Here is a 27,663-nt window from a genome sequence, read left to right on the forward strand (position 1 = left end):
ATAAAGTGGGAGTTAAAATATCTATTTCATTGGTTGCTGGGTGAATTGATTTGATGACATATCTTTGTCACGTACAAAAGTTAGACTCAGTTATTACAGTGTTTTTCTTTTTATGCATTTTTTGTACTTTGCTTGTATTCTTGTTTTTTATTAGAGGTAGAAGGTCCATAAATTCAGGGCACAGGGAAAATAAAAAGAACACTTACTTGTAGTGGTGACCAACTTTCCTTTCCGAGTTTGCTTTACTCCTATGAAGTTTATGCTTATTTTCACACTTTAAATGATCTTCTGTTAAATCAGGTTGGGTAGAGATTGCCACATTTTAGTTACTAATTAATGTTTCTGGCATTTCAGTTCTGTAAAATCATCTGGGTTCACTTATTTTACCTTTATTTTTAGCCCTATTACTTATGCCTGGGAAGGTGGAAAATTGATATCAGAGAATGATGATTTTGAAGATATGGTGGTAACAAGAGAAGATTATGAAGAAAATGGACATAGCGTCTGTGAAGAGAAATTTGATATTTAAGAAACGTTTCTGAAAGTTTTGACTGTGGCAAAGGTTTAATTTTCAATGTTCTTTTTAAAGGAAGTTAAGGACCTGTGTTACCTTTCATCCTAAGATAAGATAACATCTTGAACTTATGTAAATACTTTGATCCATGGCTGATTTTCAACGGTTTCTTAGCTAGGTTAGTAAGTAAACTGTAACTCAGCCCAAATTTTCATTTAGGAGCTAGACTTACTATAACAATGCTTATGCTGTTTCCGAGACTGAGTTATCTTTCATTAGAAGATGAAAGAGTAAGTGTATTTTAAGTTTAATACTTTATGGCTAAAAGCACAAACTTAACTGTCTCAGTGGTCAGGTTTCCTTAGAAGGTAGTTTTGTGTGACTGACTAGGAATTGGCCAGAGTATTTTCAGGCTGATATGATTTCTCTCTTTCTTTTAGAACTAAGTATTTTATCTTTAAATTGTCATTTTTATTTGTATATACTAAAGTTGGAAAAACTAATCTATGTGTATGTAATGTTTATTTTTTACTTAGCCTAAGTTTGAAAGGATGAAGACCAAAGCCAATTTATTAAAGTGTTTTTGGTCAGTACTGTGTTGCAGAAATGTATTATTTCACTCATAAAAATACTATACCATTTTTTAGGATGAAATTCTTGTGTCATTGGGCTCATGAATCAAATTCCTGCCAATCTCTTACCTTAGCTTGGATCATGTGCCTACCCCATGGCTTCAGGGATTTTAACAGCCCTACTAAGATAGCCTAGAGTGAAAGAAGGTAGTTTCCCAAAGGAAAATTAAGGTGAAGAGACAGATGCTGGGCAGGGTGAAAGAGCTGTCCACTACAATTATATTTGGATTATATGGACAGTCCCTGATTTACAGTGGTTCGACTTAATGATTTTTTGACTTTACAATGGTGCAAACACAGTATGCACTCATTAGAAACTGTTCTTCAAATTTTGAACTTTAATATTTTCCTGGGCTAGCGGTATTTGGTATGTTACTCTCTTGTGATGCTGGGCAGCGGCAGTGAGCCACAGGTCCCAGTCAGGGTAAACAACCAATATGCTTACAACCATTCTGTACCCACCAACCATTCTGTTTTTCACTTTCAGCACAATATTCAATAAATTATGAAATATTCCATACTTAATTATAAAATAGGCTTTGTGTTTGATGATTTTGCCCAACTCTAGGTTAATGTAAATATTCTGAGCGCGTATAAGGTAAGCTAGACTAAGCTATGATGTTTGGTAGGTGAGGTGTAGTAAATGCAGTTTTGACTTAATCAAAGAAGATCTGTATTAGGTTAGGGCCTGGTCAGTCCTTCCTAGACCTAGGCTAGTTACGTTACTTGTTATCATTGCAGAGTTGCAAATTGATTGTATTTGTGTGATACCCAGGTAGTAGCATATAATCTGTGGAGAGTGTAGCAAAAAGATGCTGGTGGCATAAAAGAAGTTTTTGCAACCATACAGTGTAACAGTGTAACTGTGCTAGAATTTCAGGGTGATGCAATTAGAGGTATAAAGGTAAGTCACCATTTAAAGGGCTTTCCTTGACTTACCAGGACCTCATCTTGCAGGCAGAATACTATCATCAACAACCAAGATGTTTTTTGTATGAGGAACTGGGGCATTCCTCAAAGCTGCATTTCCAAAACATGCCCTAACTTGAAGTTTCCCATTGTGTTCCGCTGAGAATAATGTGTGTGTCACATGCTTACTACAGTACACTAATTTCTGTTTACGGTGTAGGTCTCATAGTGCTCATTTTTGAGACACTAAAAATTCATTTCTGAAATTAATGAACATAGATGCTAATCGTTTATCTCTAGCCTTGAAGCTCCCATCAATTTTAACACCTGCCTAATTTTGAAACTTTATTGCTAGAGATAATGTTTTAATATTATACAGTAAGTTGACTTCAAAGAGAACATTTAACATTAGCTCTAAATAATAACAAAGTTATCTATTTTTGAAAGATGTTAAAGATCCTAATTTGAGATTCACTAGAAGTATTGAGCGAGAACTTAACCACATTAGAGTTTATAATTTTGTGCTGCAAATTGCATGCATGGAAACAGTGTTCTAGCATTGGCCATGCATAATATACACCTTAAGACAATAGAGGATTAGGGTTTACATCAATGACTAATCAAGATAGGATAATCCCCTCCAACACTTTTCTATCTTGGTTTTGAATTTTTAAATTCAGTGGTGATTGGCTTGATGTGGCAAACTGATCATGTTCACCTACTTCTCTACCTGTCCGAAATCCCTTTAAACATTTCTAGTGGAGGAATGCACAGGGAACACTTACTTCAGTGCTTTTTGTGATATATTATTTCTCAAGCTGGGTTGGTGGGCACATGGGTATTCATTACATTAGAATCTTTATTGTGTGCATGAAATAGTTCATATTATATTTTGATAGTAGAGTAAATCCTTAAGTGGACTCTAGGAAATAAAAAGGGTGCCACTGATGAACAAATGTGGAAGAATTCCTAAAAGATGGAAAACAAATGGGATTAGGTTGTTAGAGAAACAAGAAAACCTATGTCCCAGATCAGGGCAGGAGGAATCTACTAGAGACGTAAGAGCAATTCCAGAGACGTTTTAATTCAGGACAAATAGAGGAGATCATGGATTAGACAGTAAAAGAATGAATTAGAAACACTGAGCCCGACTCCCTGTTTTTTGGGGGGGGGGCTGTGCTGCCTGGATTGCAAGATCTTAGTTCCCCTACCAGTGATCCAACCCCGGGGCCCCGGCAGTGAGAGCATCAAGTCCTAACCACTGGACCGCCAGGGAATTCCCCCGACTCCCTTTTTGGAATGGAGGCTCAGCAGTGAGAGAGTTGAAATGTAAGGGTTGGAGAGAGAAACAGAATAGAACCTGAAATAATGTCATATCCACTAAGAGCATCAGAGTAAAACAACAATTTTTTTAAGGGAACAGTTGATTGTGGCACAGACCTCTGGCTAAAGACAAGAGCTCAGACCTAATTAGAATTCTGACAGGGCAGAGCCCTGGGGAGCTTATAGCACACCTTCCTCTTGCCAGAAAAGGCACCAGAATTAGAACTTATATTCACAGACAGGTAAATAGGAATTCATAAATGAAAAAACAAACAACCAAACATTAAACGTTTGAGGGATACTTAACACCATCAAAGGGGCACCAAGTCCAACAATCAAGAATGACCCCTTGGGGGACTTCCCTGGCGGTCCAGTGGTAGGACTCGGTGCTTTCACTGCAGTGGCCTGGGTTCAAGCTGGAAATTAAGATCCTGCAAGCCGTGTGGTGTGGCAAAAAAAAAAAAAAAAAAGTCCCCTTATGGAATAAGGTTTAAAAAGTTTTATAAGTAACATTCTCTAAGAGATTGGTGAGGCAATTGCATCTATTGCAACAAGAATAGGTTGCTATACAAGGAACTATATTCAATATCCTGTGATAAACCATAATGAAAAAGAATATATATGTGTAACTGAGTCACTTTGCTGTAGAGCAGTAATTAACACAACATTGTAATTCAACTATACTTCAAAAATAGGTTGCTATAACAAAGATAAATCTTAGAAATTAAAAATAGGGTTACTTATGCTTAATCTATGGGTTGAACAGCAGAAAGGACACTGCTAAAGACTGAAAAACTAAGCTGATGGAATTTTCCCAGAATGTAACACAATTCAGCAAGCACTGGGATGGCTGCGGAAAGAGGCTAATCAATATCCACAGTATAGGCCATCTCCACCTAAGAGCCTTCCCCACAGAAGAGGCCTTTTGATAAGCTTTCACACAGGACACAAATAGCCTCCCACTTGGGGCCTATTCTTTTTTTTTTTTTTTTTTTTTTAAATAAGGGTTTGGAAATAGGAATACTAAGTTTTTTGTTTTTTGTTTTGTTTTGTTTTTAATATTTATTTATTTATGGCTGTGTTGGGTCTTCGTTTCTGTGCGAGGGCTTTCTCTAGTTGCGGCAAGCGGGGGCCACTCTTCATCGTGGTGCGCGGGCCTCTCACTATCGTGGCCTCTCTTGTTGCGGAGCACAGGCTGCAGACGCACAGGCTCAGTAGTTGTGGCTCACGGGCCCAGCTGCTCCGCGGCACGTGGGATCTTCCCAGACCAGGGCTCGAACCCGTGTCCCCTGCATTGGCAGGCAGACTCTCAACCACTGCGCCACCAGGGAAGCTTGGGGCCTATTCTGATATGTCCCTCCACATACTTCTTTTCTAAAGCTTCTGGTTCCCAGGTTTCTTATCTCGTAGTCTTCAAGTCTCTGATCCTCTAGTCAAAACATTAGCTGTCATCTCCAGCCGTATCTTCATGCAAATTGAACAGCCAGAAATGCTGCTGTCAGTTCTGCTCTCTGACATCATTTCCCTTCCCCAGTGCAGGTTAGGCTTGCCCAGCGGCATGCCATGTCAAGTGGAAGTGGTCTATCTATACAAGATTGGACTCAGGATGGGCAAGTTAATCACATGAGCTCACACTTAGAGCATTTACTCTTCCTACACCATTTACCTTTCCCTCAACCCACATCTGACCAGAGAGAAAACATTCATACCTGGTTTATGAGTGACTATGCATGATACGCCTGGCACCAGCCAGAAGTGAAGTGATGGCGTAAATCAAATGTTGAATTATTACGCCCATGACTAAAGAGTTGCCTAATAGTATCACTGGTCACAGAGTTGTTAAGTGACAGAGTTTATCTGTAACAGCAACCTTTTGATTTTTATGTTCAAAAACCTTTTTAGCACATAAGCAATTGCACAGAAAAAAGGTCTCAAGAATGGCTTTCAGTCTTGAACATTCTTTATGTGTATAAATTATATGAGAGAAAAGTTTTATCTCAACATTTATTTCTTTGAGTTAAAAAATCTTTTATTTACCTGGATAGGACCTAAAAAATGTGAATAATCTAAGAAGTTTAAGCAGTCTTAAGCACTATGAATCAGGATGCTAATTGTCATGAACATAATTTACTGAATATTCTAATAGGAGGTAAGCTTTTCAATGATTGGAAATGGATTTTATTTACACAGGGAAAAAAATACATTGCCCTTAATTTCCTCAAAAAGGCTTAGCCTCAAATTGAATGACAATACCCTCAGGAATTTTTTAAAGCCTAATAACTGTTTGGAGCTGTCACTCGGTGGAGTGGCACTGCTAGGATAGGAGTTTCTCTTTAGGAATTAATGCCCCAGAACCTTCAAAAACCATTCAGTAGCTGAGTAATATTCCACTGTATATATGCACCACATCTTCTTTATCCATTTATCTGTCGATGGACACTTAGGTTGCTTCCATGTCCTGGCTATTGTAAATAGTGCTGCTATGAACATTGGGGTGCACGTATCTTCGAATTACCGTTTTCTCAGGGTATATGCCCAGTAGTGGGATTGCTGGGTCATATGGTAGTTCTATTTTTAGTTTTTTAAGGAATCTCCATACTGTTCTCCATAGTGGCTGTATTGTAAAGCAACTATATTCCAATTAAATTAAAAAAAACAAACATTCAGAAGTCATTTTATTGATACTTTGTAAACAAGTTTAATTGAAGAGTATCAATAGTGTATGTTGATCAAAGTAGGCTCCATTAGGGAATGTTATAGGATATGTCATTCGAATTAAATAATAAACATTTCAAGCATTGCTGAACAACTCAACTTCTAGTAATTCTACTATTTCTAAATTGGATTTTACCTTAATCTAAGGCACTCACTTGCTAACATTTTCCCTTCTGAACCAAAATAGGTCAGGTAGTAAATCCAGGTCTGTGACCCCAGAGCTCAGACCCTTGTTACCTACCACACCACACACTCTCCCTCGTACCTTTGATATTTCTGGTCCAATCTTATACATACAAATCTATGCATGTATATTTTTATTCTAGAGATTAAAAACAAAAAACTGAGACTTGGAAGATATTTGCTGAAGGTTATAAATAATCTGAACAGCAGATCCAAGGACACAGTAATATCTTTAACACATTTTTCAAAGTGCCAGCCATTCATAGTGATAGCAGTTCCCCCACCTGATTCACACGGAACATTAAAATGGAGACTTTCCTAATGAGGAGACTCTCCCCCGCACCCACTCCAATAAAGAGGGTTGGGCTGCATGTTTCCAGTATTTTCCTGTTTTTCTAGAACCACCCTCTCAGTTCTTCTACTGGAGGTATACTGATTTCCTCCCCAGTTCAAAATAACCATACACATTAGGACAGTTACATCTTCTAGTGTCAGAACTGTTCTACTTTGTTTTCTGTTTTCTTTTAAAGGGGCAGGAACTTAGAATTCATCTAGCTAATGCTCTTATTTTAACATGACACCTGAACATTTAGACTAATAGTTTATCCACGAAGTAAAAGCAAAATTTGGAAAATATATAAATATACGTCAGTAAAGGCCTTTAGTGTATTCTCTAAAGACAGAGAATAAATAGTGTTGATTCTCTAACCCAGTGGTTCTTAATGTGCTTGGGTCACAATCCCCTTGGAGAATCTGGTGAAAGCTATGGATCCTCTTCCTAGAAAAATGCCATAAGCACATATACACAAAAAATTGCATACAATTTCAGAAAGTGCAGTGTACTTCAGCACCCTGAACCTTTTCATAAACTCTTAGTTGACAACTTTGACTCTTAAGTATTCAAATTCAACCCTACTGGTACCGTTTTTATACAAAAAGATAAAACTGATGACATTAGTTCAATATATATGTTTTCAAGTACTTATAATATACGCTTCTCTTCCCTGTGATCAAGGCATAAACTAAGACCACAAAAGAATGTATTTCTGGGTAATTTTCAACAGAGATTGAATCCTCAACCTATGTCACATTGAGAGAATGATGCCATAAAGTAAACTAATCAGTTTAAAAATAAAGGAAGAAAGAGAGGGAGGGAGGAAAGAAGAAAAACATATAATACTTAATGGACTAAAAAAGAATTAGAGAAGGCAAAATCATGGTTTTCGATACTTACGAATTTTAAATTTGTGGCTTTTAAAGTCTTCTACTTAATACGTCTTTCCCTACTTAGATGATTCACAGCATTTAAGTTACAGTAGCCTAAAGGTGTAGCTTAAAAATAATATGTACTAAGGAAAATACATGCTTTCTTCAGAGAACTCATGTATGAAATGTTCTTTTTCTGTGGAAAAAACGATTCGAAGGAAATTAACTGTACCAGATCCCTAATAATAGCAGCACATTTAATAAGTGATTTTAGCAGCACAGTAATTAAATGAATCAGCATACATGATTTAACTTGTATTTCCTTTTAAAGTTAAAAACATCCTTAACATTTTTTTAAGATCTACTCTCTTAGCAACTTTCAAATATAAAAATACAGTATTATTAACTATAGTTCCTATGCTGTACATTACATCCCCAGGATTTCTTTCTTATATGACTGGTAGTTTGTACCTTTTGACCATCTTCCTTAACATATATTTTTAAAATTAATTAATTAATTTATTTATTTTTGGCTGTGTTGGGTCTTCGTTGCTGTGCGCAGGCTTTCTCTAGTTGCGGCGAGCGGGGGCTACTCTTCATTGCAGTGCGTGGGCTTCTCATTGCGGTGGCTTCTCTTGTTGCAGAGCACGGGCTCTAGGCACACGGGCTTCAGTAGTTGTGGCACGTGGGCTCAGCAGTTGTGGCACGTGGGCTCAGCAGTTGTGGCACATGGGCTTAGTTGCTCCGCGGGATGTGGGATCTTCCCAGACAAGGGCTCGAACCCACGTCCCCTGCATTGGCAGGCAGATTCTTAACCACTGCGCCACCAGGGAAGTCCCCACATATTTTAAGCATGATTACACTCACAATGCTTAGAGGCTATCCTATCTCTGAAGTGTAAGTATGGCAGTTTGAGAAAACCACCAGAGGAGTTCTTTATATTGACAAATTATAATTTCTTCTCCCAGAAATGTTAATGCAAAGCTTCTGGATGGTGTTTTTGAAATTCCTTAATTAATTTCTTTTTTCGTTTCAAAGAGATGCTGGGGTTACTATTAATCTCAAGAGCCAACTGGTGAAGATATTGGCTTGTCCTTTCCTTTTGTTTTTCAAACTCCTTGTATGTCAAGCGTTGGCAAAATGTGAAACCTAAAAAAAAAAAAAAAGTACAATTGGAAAAGCAAGTTAAAAAAAGAAAAACATGAAAATGTACTTATCCAAACTGGCCTTATCCTGGACTTTTTTTCCCCAAAATATGGTAGATAACATTACTTATGCTCATATTCTCTTTGCTTCAGAGTAATATTGTTTCTTTACACATGCTCTATTCTTTTTTTTTTTTTTAAAGTTGATGTACTTTTTTTATTTTATTTTTATTGATTGATTGATTGGTTGCTATGTTGGGTCTTCATTTCCATGCTAGGGCTTTCTCTAGTTGCGGCAAGCGGGGGCCACTCTTCATCGCGGTGCGCGGGCCTCTCAGTATCGTGGCCTCTTTCGTTGCGGAGCACAGGCTCCAGACGCGCAGGCTCAGTAGTTGTGGCTCACAGGCCTAATTGCTCCGTGGCATATGGGATCTTCCCAGACCAGGGCTCGAACCCATGTCCCCTGCATTAGCAGGCAGATTCTCAGCCACTGCGCCACCAGGGAAGCCCCACACATGCTCTATTCTTTAGCAAAACATACACTGTCGTATTTTGCAAACATTATTTTATTTGATTTCCAAAATAAATCCATGAAGTAGGAGAATCAAGGAACTACTATCCTAGTTTCAAGTGGAATACACAGGAATTTAAGTGAAATGGCAAACAAATTGGAGGTGAAGGGGAGAAAAAAGTTTTCCTTGACCTTCTTATGGTCCTTGGCTGGGTCTGAGAAGTAAACTGACAAAGACAGATTAACAGGAGAAAAGCATACAAATGTATTTAGTGTAAGTTTTATGTGACATAAGAGCCTTCATAAGGAAATGAAGACTCAAAGAAACAGACCTATGTACTTTTATGCCAGTTTGCTGAAGAGTGCACAGTCCTGGAGGAACGTGACAGGTTAAGGAGAATGATGTAATCGTAATAAACTGGGGAAAACTTAGCAAGGCCTGTTTGTTCAGATTCTTCTTGGCCTCCCTTTGTCTTTGGAGCTAAGGATACTCCTTTCCTCTGGGTATAAGGAGGGCATCTCTCATATGAGGGTTTTATGGCCAGTTTCAGGGAGGAAGGACAAGGGGGAAGTAGGTCAGAGCGACCCTCCTGCTTCTGCATTTTCTCAAGCTCTTTCAGCTTAAAATATTCAGTATGTCAGGTGCCATATTTTGGGGTAGTGTGTCCCGAACCCTATCAGAAGCATGTACAAAACATGGACAAAGAATTTCATGAACATGAGCAGTGTTTTTTCACTGCTCTGTGAGCTGTCTTAGCATGTACAGTCAACCAATCAACCAAGCCTCTCCCTACGCTGATCTACAGATGGGGATGCCTTAGCCTCCAGACACACCAAAGCAACTCTCAGTCAGGGTAACCTTTGAAATCCTAAAGCCCATTAATATTCGGGGGTTTGCCTATTTTCACTATAAACACAGCTTCACTTAAACACACCTATGGTGACACCTGGAATTACACTGCCTCTGAAAACTTAAAATCCTACACCTAACTCTCTATTCAGAATCTACTGTCCTTCAAATAATAATATAATAATAACTTACGGGACTTCCCTAGTGGTGCAGTGGTTAAGAATCCACCTGCCAATGCAGGGGACATGGGTTCAAGCCCTGGTCTGGGAAGATCCCACATGCCGCGGAGCAACTAAGCCCGTATGCCACAACTACTGAGCCTGCGCTCTAGAGCCTGCGAGCCACAACCACTGAAGCCTGCGTGCCACAACTACTGAGCCCACGTGCCACAACTACTGAAGCCCACGTGCCTAGAGCCCGTGCTCCGCAACAAGAGGAGCTACCGCAATGAGAAGCCCACACACCGCAACGAAGAGTAGCCCCTGCTCACAACTAGAGAAAGATGGCGCACAGCAACAAAGACCCAACACAGCCAAAAGTAAATAAATAAATTTATTAAAAAAAAAAATAGCTTACAATGAGTGCTTACCATATGTCAAACTTTTTGTACCTTTTCTCATTATATCTTCAATGTTCTAAGGTGTAAGTGTGCAGGTATTATTATTATCAGCCCTGCCTTATCGAAAGAAACAGAAGCTTGGACCACATGGCTGAGCTAGGATCTGAACCTGGGATTGTCCCAGTCCCAGGGTTTGGGGTCCCTATACTATGCCATACTGCCTTTAGCTCTGTCACAACTCTCGTCACTCTCAGAGCGATGTGCCATTTTTCCTTGTTCATCATCTCTTTTTTCCCATCCTGAGTCAGACACATATCTGATCATCTGAACCACTTTCTCACTAATTTGTGTCCTCAATTTTCTTGCACTCCAATCTTTCTGCAACACCTGACAAAGCAAAATTTCAGCCCTTAATCAATGCTTGAATCCACCTTTTACACTTGAACATTCAAGTAAATAAGTGCTGCTGAGAAAATTACACTGTCCAAATTGGCATCACTAAAATTTATAATCTACTTCATCTGGATCCTCAGAATTACTCATCAGTCCATTTATTTGTCTTTTCTCAACTGCTTTTCCCATTCCCTGTCTATTTCAAACTACTCCCCTTTTCTCATGTCATCCATTCAATGGTCCCCCTACAACTCCTCAGACAGTAGGGTCTCCTCCTCCTACTTCGTCAAGGAAAATGGATTCATCATTTAATGATCTCCTTCAACTTTCTACCTTGGACCTACACATTTATTTATATCCATACACACTGTCAACTTTACTCTTCATATCCCTCCCCCGTTCGAGGCAAACCCTTGGTCCTGTGCCCTTGAAGACATTTCCTCCTGCCTCCTCCAGGGCCTGGCTCCATCAGTAATCTCTTTTGACCTCTCAGCTGGTCATTATGCTCAAATCTCTGGCTTGATTTAGCATCGCCCCAGTTATTCCCAGCTTCTCTCTTCCCTTCTTATCATAGATCCACTCTTAATCTCTTACCCATTCATTCCTTTTCATCCCACTTGCAACCTGGCTTTTGCCTCTCAAATTACTAAATCAGCTCTCACTAACTGGCTCCAGAGAGTCCGGAGCAGTCCTGATCTGCTGCCACATGCAATCCTCCTCTTTAAAATGTTACATTTCCTTGGCTTTATGAGAACGACTTCACCTCATTCCCCTTCTAACATTTCTTCTCTGTCTCAGTCACAGGTTCCTCTTTACTCACCCCTTGATGATTAGTGTTCCTTGATGTTTTATCCTGGACCTCTTATATTGCTCAACATACTCTAAATGACCTCAATTTCCACATGCTCCCAGATATTTAGTTTTAGTTCATATCTTTCCCCTGAACTTCAAAATTGCACATCCAGCTGCTCTGCTGAAAATATCAACCAGAATGTCCCACACATATCTTAAATTAAAAGGTCAAAACAGATTCAGTCATTTCCCTACACATGTTCCTCTCCTCTGTTTTTCTATCTGAATTGGTGGCAGTCACCTCACCTGGAAACTTGAGAATTATCTTTGAGTCCCCTTTCTCTCGGACCCCCAGATGCAATCAAGTGTTGCCAATTTTACCTCCTAAATATTTCTCAAACCCGTCCCCTCCTCTCCATCCCTCTTGTCTCTGCTACAGTACAGGCCTACATGATTTCTCACTTGGACCACTGTAGTAGTCACCTAACTAAGAACTCTGCTTCCAATCCCCCTGGCCAACCCATTCTCCAAACTGCTGCTAAGCACTATCTAAAATATAAATCTAGCCATAACACTTTTTAAAAAATAAAAAATGCCTCCCCAGCTGCCTAGTGAATTCCTTGGCTGCTAAATGAGGCCCTTCAAGATCTGACATCTATTTCTCTAGTTTCAATTCCTGCCACCGCTCAGCTGTAATTTCTAGCCCGTACCTATTTTTGCTCACAATGTTCCTCCTGTCCAGAATATCTTCCCCTTCTCCACTCCTCTGGTTTAGCTTGCATCTAATTCTTTAAGACTCCTACTAGGTATCATCTCCTCCACAAGCCTAGCCTGATGCCCTCAAACTAGGTCAGGTAATCCTCCTCCTCCAGTCTTCTATAACCTCCTCTGGCTTGAACATATCCCTCTTATATTTTATTATGATTGATTTATAAATGGTTGTCTCTCTCATACATCAATTCTTTCACTGAATTAATTTATTCAACAACTATCTATTGATATCTATAACTACTAAGTGCCAGTTGCTTTTAACATGGAACATAAACTTATTGCGATCAGGGGCATTATCTTATACATCTTGTATTTTGTGGTGCTTATACAAAGTCTGGCACAGAGTAGATCTTCAAAATGTTTAGTGAATAATTGAATGGATGGATGGATGAATATTTGATATCAGGAACATTTTAAATCAACACATGAATTTCAAGTAATCAATTCAAGCATGCAGAAAAGAGCATACAACACAAAACATAGAGACAATTAAAAAATTCAATTAAGTTGTATACTGATATAATCTGACAATTTTACTGAATAAGGGATAAACTTCAAGAAGAGACGAGAGTTAAGCTATTTAGGGAAAAATATTATTAGATAACTCTTCACTTTCCAAGTGCTTATAGCACACGGCACAATGCAAAGCACTTATATTCATTATCTCCCTTTAAGGCATATTGTTGAATAAATGTTGGATGGAAATAAATGTTAAAATGCCTACAATTCCTCCATTTTCCTCAAAGCCAAAACTAATGAAAAATTGAATATGAAAATCTAATATAGTATGGCAGCCAAATGAAGTTTATCTTGAAATTAGTCAGATGAGATCTAATCTAAAAAGATTCCAGATGTTAGGTTCAGAATACTTCATTAGTATCTCTGTTTAACAGCATCAAACAGACAGTATGCATGTGGCAACAGACCTGTGGCCATATGCCCTATGTTCGAAGAAGGGAATGGGAGGAAATGGCATCTATTAGCTGAGAAATTCCAAATAATCCTGGCAAATAAATGTATGCCCTACTCTATGAATACTTTTCTAGAAATTAGTAATGCCTTAGAAAACTTTTTTTTTTTTAAGGAAGAAATGTTACCTACATTTCTAGTTGGTCAAGTTACATAATCTAAGTTTCAGTTCTTACCTATAGAATGGGGTAATAATAATGCCTACATAATAGGTTATTGTGTAGAATAATTTCATAAATGCATGTTAGTGCTCAGCACAGTCTGACACCAAGTAGGGTTTAATATTAGTGTCAATTAATATTAAACATCAATAGTACTTAATATTTAAATAATAATACAATTTAAATATAGTATCTATGATTTATAACAATGTTACATTATTATTTTTTTTTTAAATTATGAAATCTCATTTTGAGTTTTTTTTAATATATAAATTTATTTATTTATTTATTTATTTATTTATTTATTTATGGCTGAGTTGGATCTTTGTTGCTGCGTGTGGGCTTTCTCTAGTTGTGGCGAGCGGGGGCTACTCTTCGTTGCGGTGCGCGGGCGTCTCATTGCGGTGGCTTCTCTTGTTGCGGAGCACGGGCTCTAGGTGCACGGCTTCAGTAGTTGCGGCTCGCGGGCTCTAGAGTGCAGGCTCAGTAGTTGTGGTGCATGGGCTTAGTTGCTCCATGGCATATGGGATCTTCCCGGGCCAGGGCTCAAACCCGTGTCCCCTGCATTGGCAGGTGGATCCTTAACCACTGTGCCACCAGGGAAGCCCCTAATGTTATATTATTAATATAAATACTAAATATTTAACAACTACGAGGTAGATACTGTTATTCTCATTTTGGAGATGAGGAAGGTGCGGCACAAAGAGGTTAAATAATTTGCCCAGGCAATTTGGCCCTAGCACCCAAAGTTATACCTATTACTTTATTTTGTCTCTCACATGACAATCTTAGGAAATTTGAATTTTAAATATTTTATGGTTTAAAGAAATTAAAAATTAAGGAATCAGATCAATTGCCACAAGACATGGAGTAAAAAGAATCATGGCGCCTTTTCAACTGGGTAGGGGGAAGGGTTTAAGCTTCTCCTCTATAAAAACTTTGTCATTTCCTAGAAAAGAGGAGCGAAAGAGAGAGAGAATGAAAAATAGGAGAAAGAAAAACAGTGTGCACAGGAGCAAGGAAGCAGGCAGGTGGGTAATAAATGGAGGGGAAGGTGAGACCTGGGAGCAGCAATGAGATATAGTAAGTGTTTACCTTTTTAGAAGAAAGGTAATCAAACAAAGAGCTTCCAAAAAGAACTAGAGAAGAACTTGCTCTGGAGATATTAAAAAATAACCTTAATGTAACCACCTTTTATAGCATTATATATTTATTACATACTCACCCTTGGCTCCTTTCCAACTTATGTGGCTATAACAGTCACTTAATGATAAAGAAAGAATAAGACTTTATCAATACCTGATATAGCATCTGGATCTTCTCCATGTAGAAGCTTCTTAAGTTTCTTACTAACCAGATCCAATAAAGTAACTGGTGTCTACATAAAAACAGATATTTTCAAATTTTTAATATGAATTTTTTTCTAGCCAGTAATCCAATATAGAAAAAAACAAACCTCAATATTTTTGACCAATGCATAGGGGAAGAGGATTGCAGATGGGGAGAGGGGGCGGGTAGCAGAAGGCCTCTGAATTATGAAGGTTATAAATACTTGAAATTCTTTTTTAGAATTCTTAAAATTCTATATTCTACTCCCACATATGTAGTATATCTGAAACTAGATTAACCAATCATTAGTGCAATGTTCTCTTCTAATAATAAAAATTATTTGTACTTCCATAACAGCACTGGTCTAAATAATCTTACATTGTAATTACATGATCCATATGTAAATAGTAGCTCTAAAATACATAATAATATCATTCTCTTAAAATGGATAAATACTCCTTTTCCAGTTTTGGTTATACAAAGGAAATCCCAGATTATAACATGTATCTGGGGGAAATAATTCCTCAGCTAATATTGTTACAGAGGGCACCCCCTAGACCTACCAATGTTGAACCTCATATCCACATAGTTCCTTCATCTTGAGCCCCAGGATACCTTTCCATGAGCTTCTATTGTCCTGAAAATTTACAAACATGAAGCCATGCCCATAAATTCATTCTGTCATTCAACAAAAATTTAGTGAATGATTTCTATGTTCCAGGACAGTTCTAGGTGAAGAATAAGCAGATCTAGTCTGAACTCACAGAATTTACATTCTCATGTGAGAGAAAGACAATTTCAAAAAATCAGCAAATACATAATATAGTTTCAGGTAATGATAAGTGCCATTAAGAAAGCATAAAGCAGGATAAGAAGCTAGAATGAAGAAGATGGGTAGCTATCTCAGTAAGGGAAGGCTTCTGTCTTACTGAGAGGGTATCATTTTGAGCAGAGGCCTGAAATGATGTGAAGGAGTGAGCCATAAAAAGACTTGGGAGAAAATGTTCCAGACATACAGTAGACAACACAGGTAAAGCCCTTTAACAGGAAAAAGCTTGGCATGCTCGAGATCCCCTATTATAAATACCCACATCTCAATCTCCCTGAAATACTTCATTCCCTAGTCTCCAGAAACCAGTCATCGGAGCCCCTTCTCCCTGCTTCCTGAATCCCATACCCCCACTTCCTCCAGCCCACATCAAGTTCCTTTTCTCCCTTTGTGTCCTGCCACAATATTTGAACCAGTATGTTTCTTTACGACACTGCTAGTTCTGATATGAGGGGGAGGTAAAAAATGAAAAAAATCCTTTCTAACTTCTCAACCATATGTAGGAAAGAGGAGAATTCATTTACCTAGAGGAGGAGGCAGGGTGAGAAAGTAGAAAGTGGAGAGGCTAAGTGGTAAGGAAGAGGAAGGGAGAGAAGATGTTCTTTCTAAATTCCTGGTTGGAATCTGGGACCCGTTTCACAACTAAGCTATAAACATGAATTTTGGTTTAGTGACTGTAGAATTAAACATGTAACCTGAGCCCTAATCTCCATTTATTATATTTTTTGATGAAAAACTAGGTGCAGAATAACAACTTTTTTTTTTTAACAACTTTATTGGAGTATAACTGCTTTACAATGGTGTGTTAGTTTCTGCTGTATAACAAAGTGAATCAGCTATACATACACATATATCCCCATATCTCCTCCCTCTTGCATCTCCCTCCCACCCTCCCTATTCCACCCCTCTAGGTGGTCACAAAGCATGGAGCTGATCTCCCTGTGCTATGCGGCTGCTTCCCAGTAGCTATCGGTTTTACATTTGGTAGTGTATATATGTCCATGCCACTCTCTCACTTCGTCCCAGCTTACCCTTCCCCCTCTCCATATCCTCAAGTCCATTCTCTATGTCTGTGTATTAATTCCTGTCCTGCCCCTAGGTTCTTCAGAACCTTTTTTTTTTTTTTAAGATTCCATGTATATGTGTTAGCATACGGTATTTGTTTTTCTCTTTCTGGCTTACTTCACTCTGTATGACAGACTCTAGGTCCATCCACCTCACTACATATAACTCAATTTCGTTTCTTTTTATGGCTAATATTCCATTGTATATATATGCCACATCTTCTTTATCCATTCATCTGTCGATGGACACTTAGCTTGCTTCCATGTCCTGGCTATTGTAAATAGAGCTGCAATGAACGTTGTGGTACATGACTCCTCTGTTTCAAGTCACCATATCTCTTGCCCAGGTTATTACAACAGCCTCCTAAAAGGTTCTCCTGCTTCTACCTTTGCCCCTCTATAATCTGTTCTCAACACAAAAGCCAGAGTTATTTTCATAAATATCAGTCAAATGAGGCCACTGTTGTGATCAAAACCTTTCATGATTCCCCATTTTATTCCAAAGAGAAGCAAAGTCTCTCCAGTGGCCTACATGGGCCCCCATATCTCTCACCTCATCTCACAACACTCTCCCACCTGCTCACCACTTCCTTGCTGTTCCTCAGCACCCAGGCATGCATCACCTTCAAGGCCTCTGCTCTAGGAACCATTTTCTCTGCCCCAAACCACTTACCCCCACCCTCATGGCCATTTGGTTGACTCCTCCCCCTTCCAGTCTCTGCTCAAATCTCATTTTCTCAGTGAGCCCAACCTTGGCCACGCTGTTTAATAGTGTAAGCTCCTACTAACCTCCACCGTGGCACCCCAAAATCCCCTTAAACTGCTCTTTTTTTTCTATTGCATTTATTGCCTTCTAGCAAACTATATGATGATGATTTATTGTGTGTATTTTTTTTTAACTGTCTGGGTTTCTCACTTGGATATAAGCTCCTCAAGGGCCTGCATTCTTGTGTTTTGTTTGCTAGTGTATTCCAAGCACCTAAAACAGTGTCTGGCACAGAGAAATAGGTTGAAGAAATTAATCAATATATTTGCAAATATCAACACTGTTTTAACTCTGCTTTCTTCTCTTTAGCGGGTGTGGGGAAAGAGCATTCCTTCAAACTTTGTACATTATAGGTACTCAGTAAATTATTTATTAAGTGAATTATTTGCTTTTTGTCTGACACAAGTAGCTTAGTAATAAATGTGCCCAGGCAAAATGCCAGATACCTTGAAGAGCTCAGAGTGGAACTCCAGTAGAAACAAGACTAGTTGTTCTGCCCGTACTCTTAATAATGATTTGGATTGCAAAACTGCTTTGGCAAGAGTTTTCAGGACCACCGTTTTGTTATCAAACTGTAAACAGAAAGAGTAACATTAACTTGAATCATTTTTATTCAAAAAAAATAGCAGAAGAGGGGCTTCCGTGGTGGCGCAGTGGTTGAGAATCTGCCCGCTAATGCAGGGGACGCGGGTTCGAGCCCTGGTCTGGGAAGATCCCACATGCCGCGGAGCGACTAGGCCCGTGAGCCACAATTGCTGAGCCTGCGCGTCTGGAGCCTGTGCTCCGCAACAAGAGAGGCCGCGATAGTGAGAGGCCCGCGCACCGCGATGAAGGGTGGCCCCCACTCGCCGCAACTGGAGAAAGCCCTCGCACAGAAATGAAGACCCAACACAGCCATAAATAAATTAAAAAAAAATTAAAAAAAAAAATAGCAGAAGATTGTAAAAGTGTTATTGCAATTTTTTTCACCTGTTTTTGTAATTTGTAGGCATTGGGTTCTGATGCAATCACCATAAAAGTGAGTAGCCGTCGTAATTCTTCTCTAACGTTGGGCAACAACAATCTTAGATATAGTTGTGTTGCTTCAAGTGCTTCTGTTCTTTTCTCATTTTCTGTTACATGGGTTACAAAGAAGACAAAGCAAGGGACAAAAAAAAAACCGAGATTATAGTACGTAGCAGTCAATTAAAATGCTATGATACTGTATTTGGTTTGCAGATTCTTTTTTACACTTGAAAGTTTTTATTAGGAAATATTTCAAACACACAGTAAATTATCTATATAATATGCCAAACACCTGCATAATTATTTCCAGCATTGTCAAACAGTAATTTGTTTTTAACATGAAATTATATGGCCACCTACAGAGCTAAAAAAGAGACATGATGTGTCACTCAATTTTTATTTTGCTAAAAGGTCACCAAATTAATACAATATTTCCAGATACCTCAATTCTCTAATCCGCTAGTACTATATCAAAATGTTTCTTAGAATGTCCCTGTGATAGAATTACCTTAGATCTAATTGCTATACTACAGTATTACATTTGATAGTACAATTTACATGGCAGGCCAAGTGAATTGAAAAAAGACTCCATGAAGTACTTTGACATCATAGAAGAAAAATATTAAAATGCAATACTCATATAATACATAAAATTTTCTGCAACTTGTATTATTAAAAAAGATTATGCAAAAAAACTGAAGTTTAAACATCTCTTACCTAAAAGTTCTATAATTCCTGAATGAATATCAAAATACTCATCAGTTAATAAGCAATCTCTCTCTTGATTATAATATTTTACTATGACATCAAAGAGTAACTTCTTCTGTGTATTCAATCTTGTCTCTTCATTTATGTTTTGTACTAACTGCTGGCTGACAGTAACTATTAACTGGTCAGGGAAATATTCCAAGCATTCAATTGCTGCATTAAGCCAGTTATCAATCCTGGAGGTAAAAAACAAAATAAAATAAATCAATGGTTAACGTTTCCATTTAACTGCCTAAAACATTGTTTGATAAAACAATAAAATCTAGTTTATAATTAACCAAGTCTAAAGAAGAAACTAGTTTTGAGAATCTTTTTAATAATTTTTGCTGGATGACTGAAGGAGTAAATGAGAGGGAATAGCTTTTCTCCTCACCACATACCACCACACCTTTCTGTACCTTTACTTTCAAGGAATTAAAATATTTGTGGGCCACCTTTTCATTATTTGTTTCTAACTTTGTTAAATTTTGTTCAGAGGAGTTCATCTGTACTGTTCCATTCCACTGGTGTTTCCTCTCCCCTTTCCCACTCTGATCATTAGGTGCATATGTTTCTATCACTATTTGAAAATAAGATACCAAATATTTCCCCCATTAAGATGCACTGTTTATCCCACCACACACTGTTTTCCCCTTTTTTATCTCCCGACCTCAATAACATAAGCAACTTAGGATCCTTTCACTCCTCCCTCCCTTCAGTGATGATTTTGGAAGGGCTTTAATTCCCCCTTCTCCTCCACCTTCCCCACCCCCAGGTTTTGCTGAGATAGGTTAGTATTTATCATAATTTCCCTTAATACTATGTCCTTCTTTTTTGATATCTTATTTAGCACACTTATATTTTGTACATTCTCACACAGTCTTACCATATCAACTTCGAATATGTTGTGTGCACATGTGTGTTTGTATGCATGCACATATGTGGGTACAAAATTAGGGAGAAGAGAAAATAGTGAGAGCGCACAGACCAAAGTTCATTGCCTACCAATATTTCCTTTCCTCTTCATCTGTCTCCACCTTGGGGTTCTAGTTATTTCTTTGTAGTCAGATTAAAATCTTTCCTCAAATATTTTCCTAGGAGGGGGTTCCTGAGTGATATATTCTATGAATTCTCGGTGATCCTCAAGTATCTTTCCTTCTTCCCTCCTCTTCTCTTTCCCCTTCCATTTCCTTTTTTCTCCCCACCCCCACCAAGCCCTGTTGAATGGAATATATTGCCTAACATGTGTGACTTATTATCGTCTAGCTCCTAGTGTTGCAGATGAAAAAATTAATGACAGTTGGATTGCATTTCTCTTGCAGATAACCTACACTTTCCACTTGGAAGCTCATAAAGGCTGACTGGCTGCTGTCTGTTTCCTGCAGAGGCACCTAAAGAAATCCTGTTTCTTTGCTGGTGTCCCTATATTCTCCCTGACTCAGGGGCTGGGGAAGACTCATTTGCTGGGTCTTTCTCGGCCTGTTGAATTAGAAGCAAACATGTCATGTGCAAACAGGACAATGGTTGACTATCTAAGTGGGTTCACAGGTCTCTGATCATCAAGCTCTTTGTAGGATCTGAAGCTTTCTGGTTCTCAGGTTTGGAGTCTGATGTTCTTTTCTTGTTTGGCCCATGTGGGAGAAAGCATCATATCAGTTCTCTTTGCTGGAATCTCAACAGTACCCAAGATCTTATACTTATGGTTCCTAGAAACTGATTTATGATAGGGCTTATTTCATTGGACTGTAATGTTTTGTTTCATGAATGTCTCCCCTACTAGACTGAGGATTCTCTTAAAGCAGGAATAAATAAACTGGTAGAAACCATGGTGGTTGTTACTTTACGGTTATAAAACGGAAATAATAGAACTTTGAAAAAACACTCAGGGCTGGTGCAGGGAAAGAATGATGGACAAATCATGCCTGAACTCATATGAATGAAACCACTCAGATTTCCAATAATCTTCTCACAGGTCATAACCAGTGACTTTCTATTTTAGATCAAATGAGAATTCACAGTGATTAATTTTTAAATCAATGATGGTGTCTGCTCATACATATGAATATGTTCTCACACCTTAAAATACCAAGGGCAAAATATATGAAAGAACATTTTAGTTATAAATTGACAATAAAAATGGTCACTCACTCAAGTAGACATAAGCTTGGAATAACCTCTCTGTCGAGGCAAGTGTTTGAGATAACAAGATCTTCCTCTTTACTTAATTGGAGATTTTGTGTTTTAACTGGAGGCTCCAAAATATTTTCTAAGAATGGAATGTGAATCAGTTGAAGAATACGTAGCAATGTTTGTTGTTTCCAAACATCTTCCACGGCTTAGAAAGAAAAATAATATAACTATCATACTAATAAATAACATATACATATTCAACCAGTATCATAGAATTCTTCTATTTCTAGTAATACAACAGAAAAGCTACATAATATAATGGATTAATTTGTTAGGACAATTTAAATTTGCTAAATTACAATTTTTCTTTTCAAGATTGACCTTTAAATAGACATCAGGGTTATGAGCCATATTGATTTTATTTTAGGCTAATTATAAAGTGATATTATCTAGCTTTTAAGGTGATCAATAGGTTAATTCCAGATATATAAAAAAACTACTGGTCCTGCTTATAAATTATTTTGATGATTGGAGAGAATGAGATTACTAATTATTTATAATTTTATTCAAAGCAGAGATAATTGTAGTTAAATTGCTTTTAAATAAAAATACAGTATTAGGTTAATTTTAACTTGGGTTTCTGGTCATTCATGTTAAGAGTTAATAAAGTTTTTCATTATCCTAATTATCAGATCATCATTAATATTTTGTTTTTCCTTTAAAGGAAACAAAATTACAAAAGCAACAGCTACAGTAAATCTCTTGTGGAGCTTTACTGCCAGTAGCCTACGTATTAAATTTGGACCATAGTCATGATTTGTTTGATTATAAAGTATTTTGAGTAGAATTAACTTGTATAAAAATGGGAGATTTCATATAAAATTCTGGGTTTCAAGCTTCTCTTTAAAAATATCTTAAGAGGGCTTCCCTGGTGGCGCAGTGGTTAAGAATCCACCTGCCAATGCAGGAGACACGGGTTTGAGCCCTGGTCCGAGAAGATCCCACATGCCGCATAGCAACTAAGCCCGTGCGTCACAACTACTGAAGCCTGTGCTCTAGAGCCTGTGAACCACAACTACTGAGCCCGTGTGCCACAACTACTGAAGCCTGCGCACCTAGAGCCCGTTCTCCGCAACAAGAGAGGCCAACGCAATGAGAAGCCTGCGCACCACAACGAAGAGCAGACCCCTGTTCGCCGCAACTAGAGAAAGCCCACAAGCAGCAACAAAGACGCAACGCAGCCAAAAATAAACAAACAAATAAATAAATAAGAAAAAACAATCTTAAAATCTCATGACACTGGGCTTGAATTAATGCCTGACCAAAGTTAGCTGATATGAATTAGTGGCTACCCTATTTGCATTGGCATGTCATTTCCAGCTCACCACAAACCCCACCACTTCCTACTGTATCCCAAACAGTGAAGTTGAGTGTCAGCTACCATTTTCATGGTATTGTCCTGTTGGTTTTGTTACAGTAGAAATTAATTTCCCTATAGTTATATCTCTTCCTTAAGTGGGAAAAGGAAAAATAGCCAAGAGGGCCCTACATTTCAAGCAAAACAACAATTTTTCCTGCACGTTTGAAAATGAAGTACTCACCCGCTCTCCAATCTGCCTGGCTCCTAAAGGCATCTGAGTTTACTACTTCTGAGTTATTGGCCCCAAATAAATCAAATTAACAATCTTTTAGTAAAGACTTGAGATCATAAGTAGCCTCTAATCAATCAGTCCACATTTGTAGATACCAACCTTTGGGCACAGCACTGAATGAGGTGCTAGAAAAAGATACATATATAAAAATAGTGGCCCTTCAGCAGCCACACCCTATGTAAGGAGGTAAGGATAGCCACATATGAAATGGATGAAGGCAAATTTTATCAAGTGACCAAGAAGTATGAATAGATATATTATGAATACATCCAAAAGTGGAAACAAGACTATTCTTAGCAATAGCATCAAGACAGAACATTCATTTACTCAAATATTTATTGAGACCTGTTTTGTATTAGGCACTGTTCTAGGTTCCAGGGATATAGTGGTAACCAAAACAGGCAAAATCCTGGCCTTAATGGAGCTTATATTCTAGTGGGGAGAGGGAGGCAGGCAATAAATAAACAAACAAACAAAAAGTGAAATATGTGGTGTGTCAGCTAATAGTAAGTTTTATGGAGAGAAATTAAGCAAAAAAGGAGATTAGACTACATTAGGGGGTTAGTGTTGCAATTTTAAATAAGATGTGTGGGAATTATCATTGGAAAGATGATATTTGAGCAAAGACCTGAAAGTGAGGGAGCAGAGAAATGTGCATGTCTAGAGCATACTAGCCAAGTGCAGAGATGATAAATAGAATAGCTAGCTCTGTGTGAGGAAATTAGACTCAAGAAGGAAACTGTAGCCACACATATAGCCACCACCGTCATCTTAATGGAGCACTTCATACTCAATGATCACTGTGCTGAGTGAAGGGGATCCAAGGGGATAGACTCTACATTTGAAGAGCATACAATCCATCCAGCGTTTAGCATAGCCTACACAGACACACACACACATGTGCATGCACATGCACATATGCACATATATGTACATATGAGTGTATGTGTATAGACGCATAAATAAAAAGAAAATATTTATAAAAGGAGGAGGCTGTCTGTGAGCCATTCATCCACTAAATGTAACCTTCCAACAGCTAAGCACTGGGCCATTCAACAGGGATACAACAGTGAACAAGGCAAGGACTGTCCCTGTCTAAGTACCGCACACTCCAGTGGGAAATAAAGACACGTAAACAGGCAATTTCATTCAGTGTGTAAATGTTTTGGTGGGAGAAGTACAGTGTGTTCAGTAGGAATCAAACTTTGTTTCAGCTGAGGAAACCTTTGAACAAACATATTCTTCTGGAAGTCAGGTAAAACAGATTAATAGTGGAATTGCTCTAGCTGATATTGGCATTCCCCTGAGACCTACCCCACAGAGATGACGTGAGGGAGAGGTTCTGCACCTTTAGAACCCCTCACATTTCTAAAACAACACACATATATTTCAAAAATATTAGTCATTATATTATCAGTAAGAAACACCTGTAAAAAATAAATCTCAGCAAAGGTGGTTCACCTTAACTCTACTAGTCACACAAATACAAATTTGCAAAAAGCCTGCAGTCCTGGGACTGCATTGCTTTACCACTGCTGGCAGATTTTTGAACTCAATTCAAGTGAAGTTGGTTTCTCAGTTCTTTGGGAATTAAGAAATGACCTTTCTCAAAAAAAAAGAGAAACTCCATACTTTTATTTCTTGGCTAAAATTTATATAGGTGTGTTGCCAACTGCATACCTTTAACCAGCCATATTTTTCCAAATAGAAAGTGGCTTAAATTTTCTTGTTGGCCAGCTAATTATTTAATCTTATAAAACCAGATAGTTTTATATCTGAGGCGGTGGCTTTTGTGCTTGAGGATCATAGAAGAATCAGATTTCAGTGGATAATAACAACAACAAAAACTCCTTTCATACCTGATTTGTTAGAGTTTAGAGACACTTCCAAATGCACTTTCTCCAAAAAGTTTTGGTATGAAAACGTAAATTCCAAAAAAGTTAACTTTGTTTAACTCATTAAGTACAAGAACAACCAGCCAATTTTAAAGTTAATTCTCTTTTGCAAGCCTTTTTACAAAACAAAAACCAAACAAACAAAAAGCCTACCCTAGCAGATTCAAGACTTTTGAACATAAAGAGATTTCCTATTAGTCATTTATTAAAGACTACGTCTCTCAAAACTATGTTTTATTAGAGAGAACAACTAAAATAGTTTTTTGTGTTTCTCTGTTCTGAAGGCTGACACATTCAGTTGCGACAAAGAGCAAACATACCAACTAAGAGCAAACATACCAACTAAACATAACTTCAGTTGTACCCATTTTATAATTTACAATACCTTGTTGCAACAATAATGATAAAACACTGGGTAAAAGTATGGAAATCTAGGTCTGAATCTTGATGCCATTAGTTAACTGTGGAAACTTGGCAAATTATCTAACTTCTCTGAGTCTCAGTTTCCTTGTCTATAAAATAAACAATATAAACTAAATTAAGTCTAAAGTAAAGCAGTGGTTCCAAGACTTGGCTGATTTTTTTTTAACATAATGTCTCCTTTTTTAGGGAATTCCTTGGCGGTCCAGTGGTTAGGACTCGGTGCTTTCACTGCTGTGGCCTGGGTTCAATCCCTGGTGGGGGAACTAAGATACTGCAAGACGCACAGTGTGGCCAAAAAAACCAAAAAACAAAAAACTCCTTTTTTAAAAAGCAAAACTTAATAGTTATTGTTGTGTGACTTACTGTTTAAAATCTCTGGCTAAACACACTAGTCTTAAAACTAAAGAAATTCCTGTTTTCACCTAACATCTTTTTGTTAAATATGTTACTCATAAGAGTATATAAAAGTATATGTATCATTTAAAGAGTTTGGGAGATAGATGCAAGAAAGGGAAGAGGCCTAAAACCCTGTTTTCCTTTGTAGAAAATTACTAGATGTCCCTAAAACTGAAAAAAGCATGAAGTAGCAGTATAAGCATGACATTTAGAGACGTGAGATACATTTACAACACACATGAATTACAATTTATATGAATTATAAATGGTTGTCTCTGGAGAGGGGGAAATGGGTGAGAGGAGAAGGGTAGGGAATTATTATTTTTTAGTAACAAAACCTGTAGGGCTATTTGAATGTTTTACATTATGTGCATGTATAACAAAGATAAAAATTAAAATGTTTTAAAAAGTACATAAGAGTGCCAGCTTTCCTTCCCTACCATGTCTTATTTATTTATTTATCCTTCTGAGTCTCAGTTTCCCAAACTATAAAACGGAAGTTTTACCCCTCACTTTACAGGGCTATTGTAAAATTACAGACAATAAATATAAAATGCATAACAAATTGCCTGGCCCAGAGAAAGGCCCAATAAATGAAAATTACTTTTATGAGCATCTTTACTGATAAATTATATCCATCTTTAGTTAGAAATTTCTAGAAGTACCCTATATCCTCATGGGAAAATGATGAGACAAGTATTTCTTTTTCATTTGTAATAGGTAAAAACTGAACTTTTGTTGGCTCCTCTTCTTCAGCCTGTCCTCTAAATATTAATCTTTCTCGGAGTCTTCTTCTAATCCCTCTTCTTTTCTCACTCTGCACCCTTTCTTTGGGCGCCGTGCATTTCCCTTATCACACTTATCCTAGTTATTGTTGATAACCTTTGCTCCTCCAGTGTGCAAATCATGCTTGTCTTACTTCCATCATGGTTTGACCACATGCAGTAAAGCGTGTAACCATTTATGAATTGTGTATGCATCCCTCCTAATTGCCCTGGGTATGGGGCTCTTCTTTCAACTGTTAAGTTGCCTTATAAGGACAAAACCACAAGTAGATGAAGTTAATGGTAAAGAGAATTAGAGCAATAGGTAGCCTAGCTAGTTTGTTCTGAAAGGCAAAGAGTAGGGAGATGTTTGGGAGGAGCTTATACAATGGGCAAAGGATATGCTAATAAGAAGATGGTCTTGCATTATAAATAATAAGGACTGGTAATGAGTTTGCATGTTTTTTTTCTGGTAGTAAGGACTGTAGCACCTCCAGTTAATCTGATCATGGTTATTGTAAAAAAAATACACTAAATGTTATTGGATCTACATTGCCTTACCTGTCTTGTCTGATGCAATCACTATGTAGAAGGAAACTCTTTCGGGGAGAGGAGTAGAGAGTAAGTACGCCAAACACACTATTTCTATTGTATCTGAAAAGTCAGTTCTTGGAGACAGTAAAAAGATCAGTGGTTGCCAGGGGGGTAATGGGGAGGGAAGGAGGAACAGGTGAAGTACAGAGCATTTTCAGGGCAGTGAAACTATTCTGTATGATACTATAATGGTGGATACAGTCATCATACATTTGTCAAAACCCACATAATATACACCACCAAGAGTGAATACTAATGTAAATCGTGGGCTTTGGGTGATAATGATATATCAATGTAGGTCCATGGATTATAACAAATAACCACTCCAGTGCAGGAGGTTGACAGTGGGGGAGGCTGGGTATGTGTGGGGGGCAGGGGGCACGTGGGAACTCTCTGTACTTTCTATTCAATTTTTCTGTGAACCTAAAACTGTTCC

General features: G+C 38.0%; 2 protein-coding genes across 9 annotated transcripts in view; one reads left to right on the forward strand and one right to left on the reverse strand.

The window, feature by feature from the left end:
• The window catches only part of ACTR6 (actin related protein 6), a 33,023-nt gene extending 31,916 nt beyond the window's left edge, over nucleotides 1-1,107 (forward strand). For all 5 annotated transcript variants that reach the window (XM_082349667.1, XM_082349663.1, XM_082349665.1 and 2 more), the window contains one exon: nucleotides 400-1,107. In XM_082349667.1, the coding sequence (XP_082205793.1) occupies nucleotides 400-529 (130 nt within the window). In that variant the 3' untranslated portion in view covers nucleotides 530-1,107. The remainder of the gene's footprint in view (nucleotides 1-399) is intronic.
• DEPDC4 (DEP domain containing 4) overlaps nucleotides 1-27,663 on the reverse strand; it is a 44,923-nt gene that overhangs the window by 13,689 nt on the left and 3,571 nt on the right. Inside the window, exons 4-10 of one of the 4 annotated variants that reach the window (XR_014233157.1) lie at nucleotides 21,522-21,708; nucleotides 19,344-19,570; nucleotides 18,591-18,733; nucleotides 18,068-18,193; nucleotides 14,933-15,011; nucleotides 4,720-8,631; nucleotides 1,232-4,348 (exon numbers count right to left, since the gene is read on the reverse strand). Coding sequence is in view for 3 of the 4 variants with exons in the window: in XM_082349655.1 (XP_082205781.1) it covers nucleotides 8,456-8,631; nucleotides 14,933-15,011; nucleotides 18,068-18,193; nucleotides 18,591-18,733; nucleotides 19,344-19,570; nucleotides 21,522-21,708 (938 nt within the window). In the remaining variant the exon portion in view is untranslated. Of the gene's footprint in view, nucleotides 1-1,231; nucleotides 8,632-14,932; nucleotides 15,012-18,067; nucleotides 18,194-18,590; nucleotides 18,734-19,343; nucleotides 19,571-21,521; nucleotides 21,709-27,663 lie in introns of those variants that run through there. The other 3 variants (XM_082349655.1, XM_082349656.1, XM_082349657.1) reach the window with 3 other exon arrangements.

This window comes from Balaenoptera borealis (genome assembly GCF_965194805.1).
Source record: "Balaenoptera borealis genome assembly, chromosome: 13".
NCBI classification, from domain to species: domain Eukaryota; kingdom Metazoa; phylum Chordata; class Mammalia; order Artiodactyla; family Balaenopteridae; genus Balaenoptera; species Balaenoptera borealis.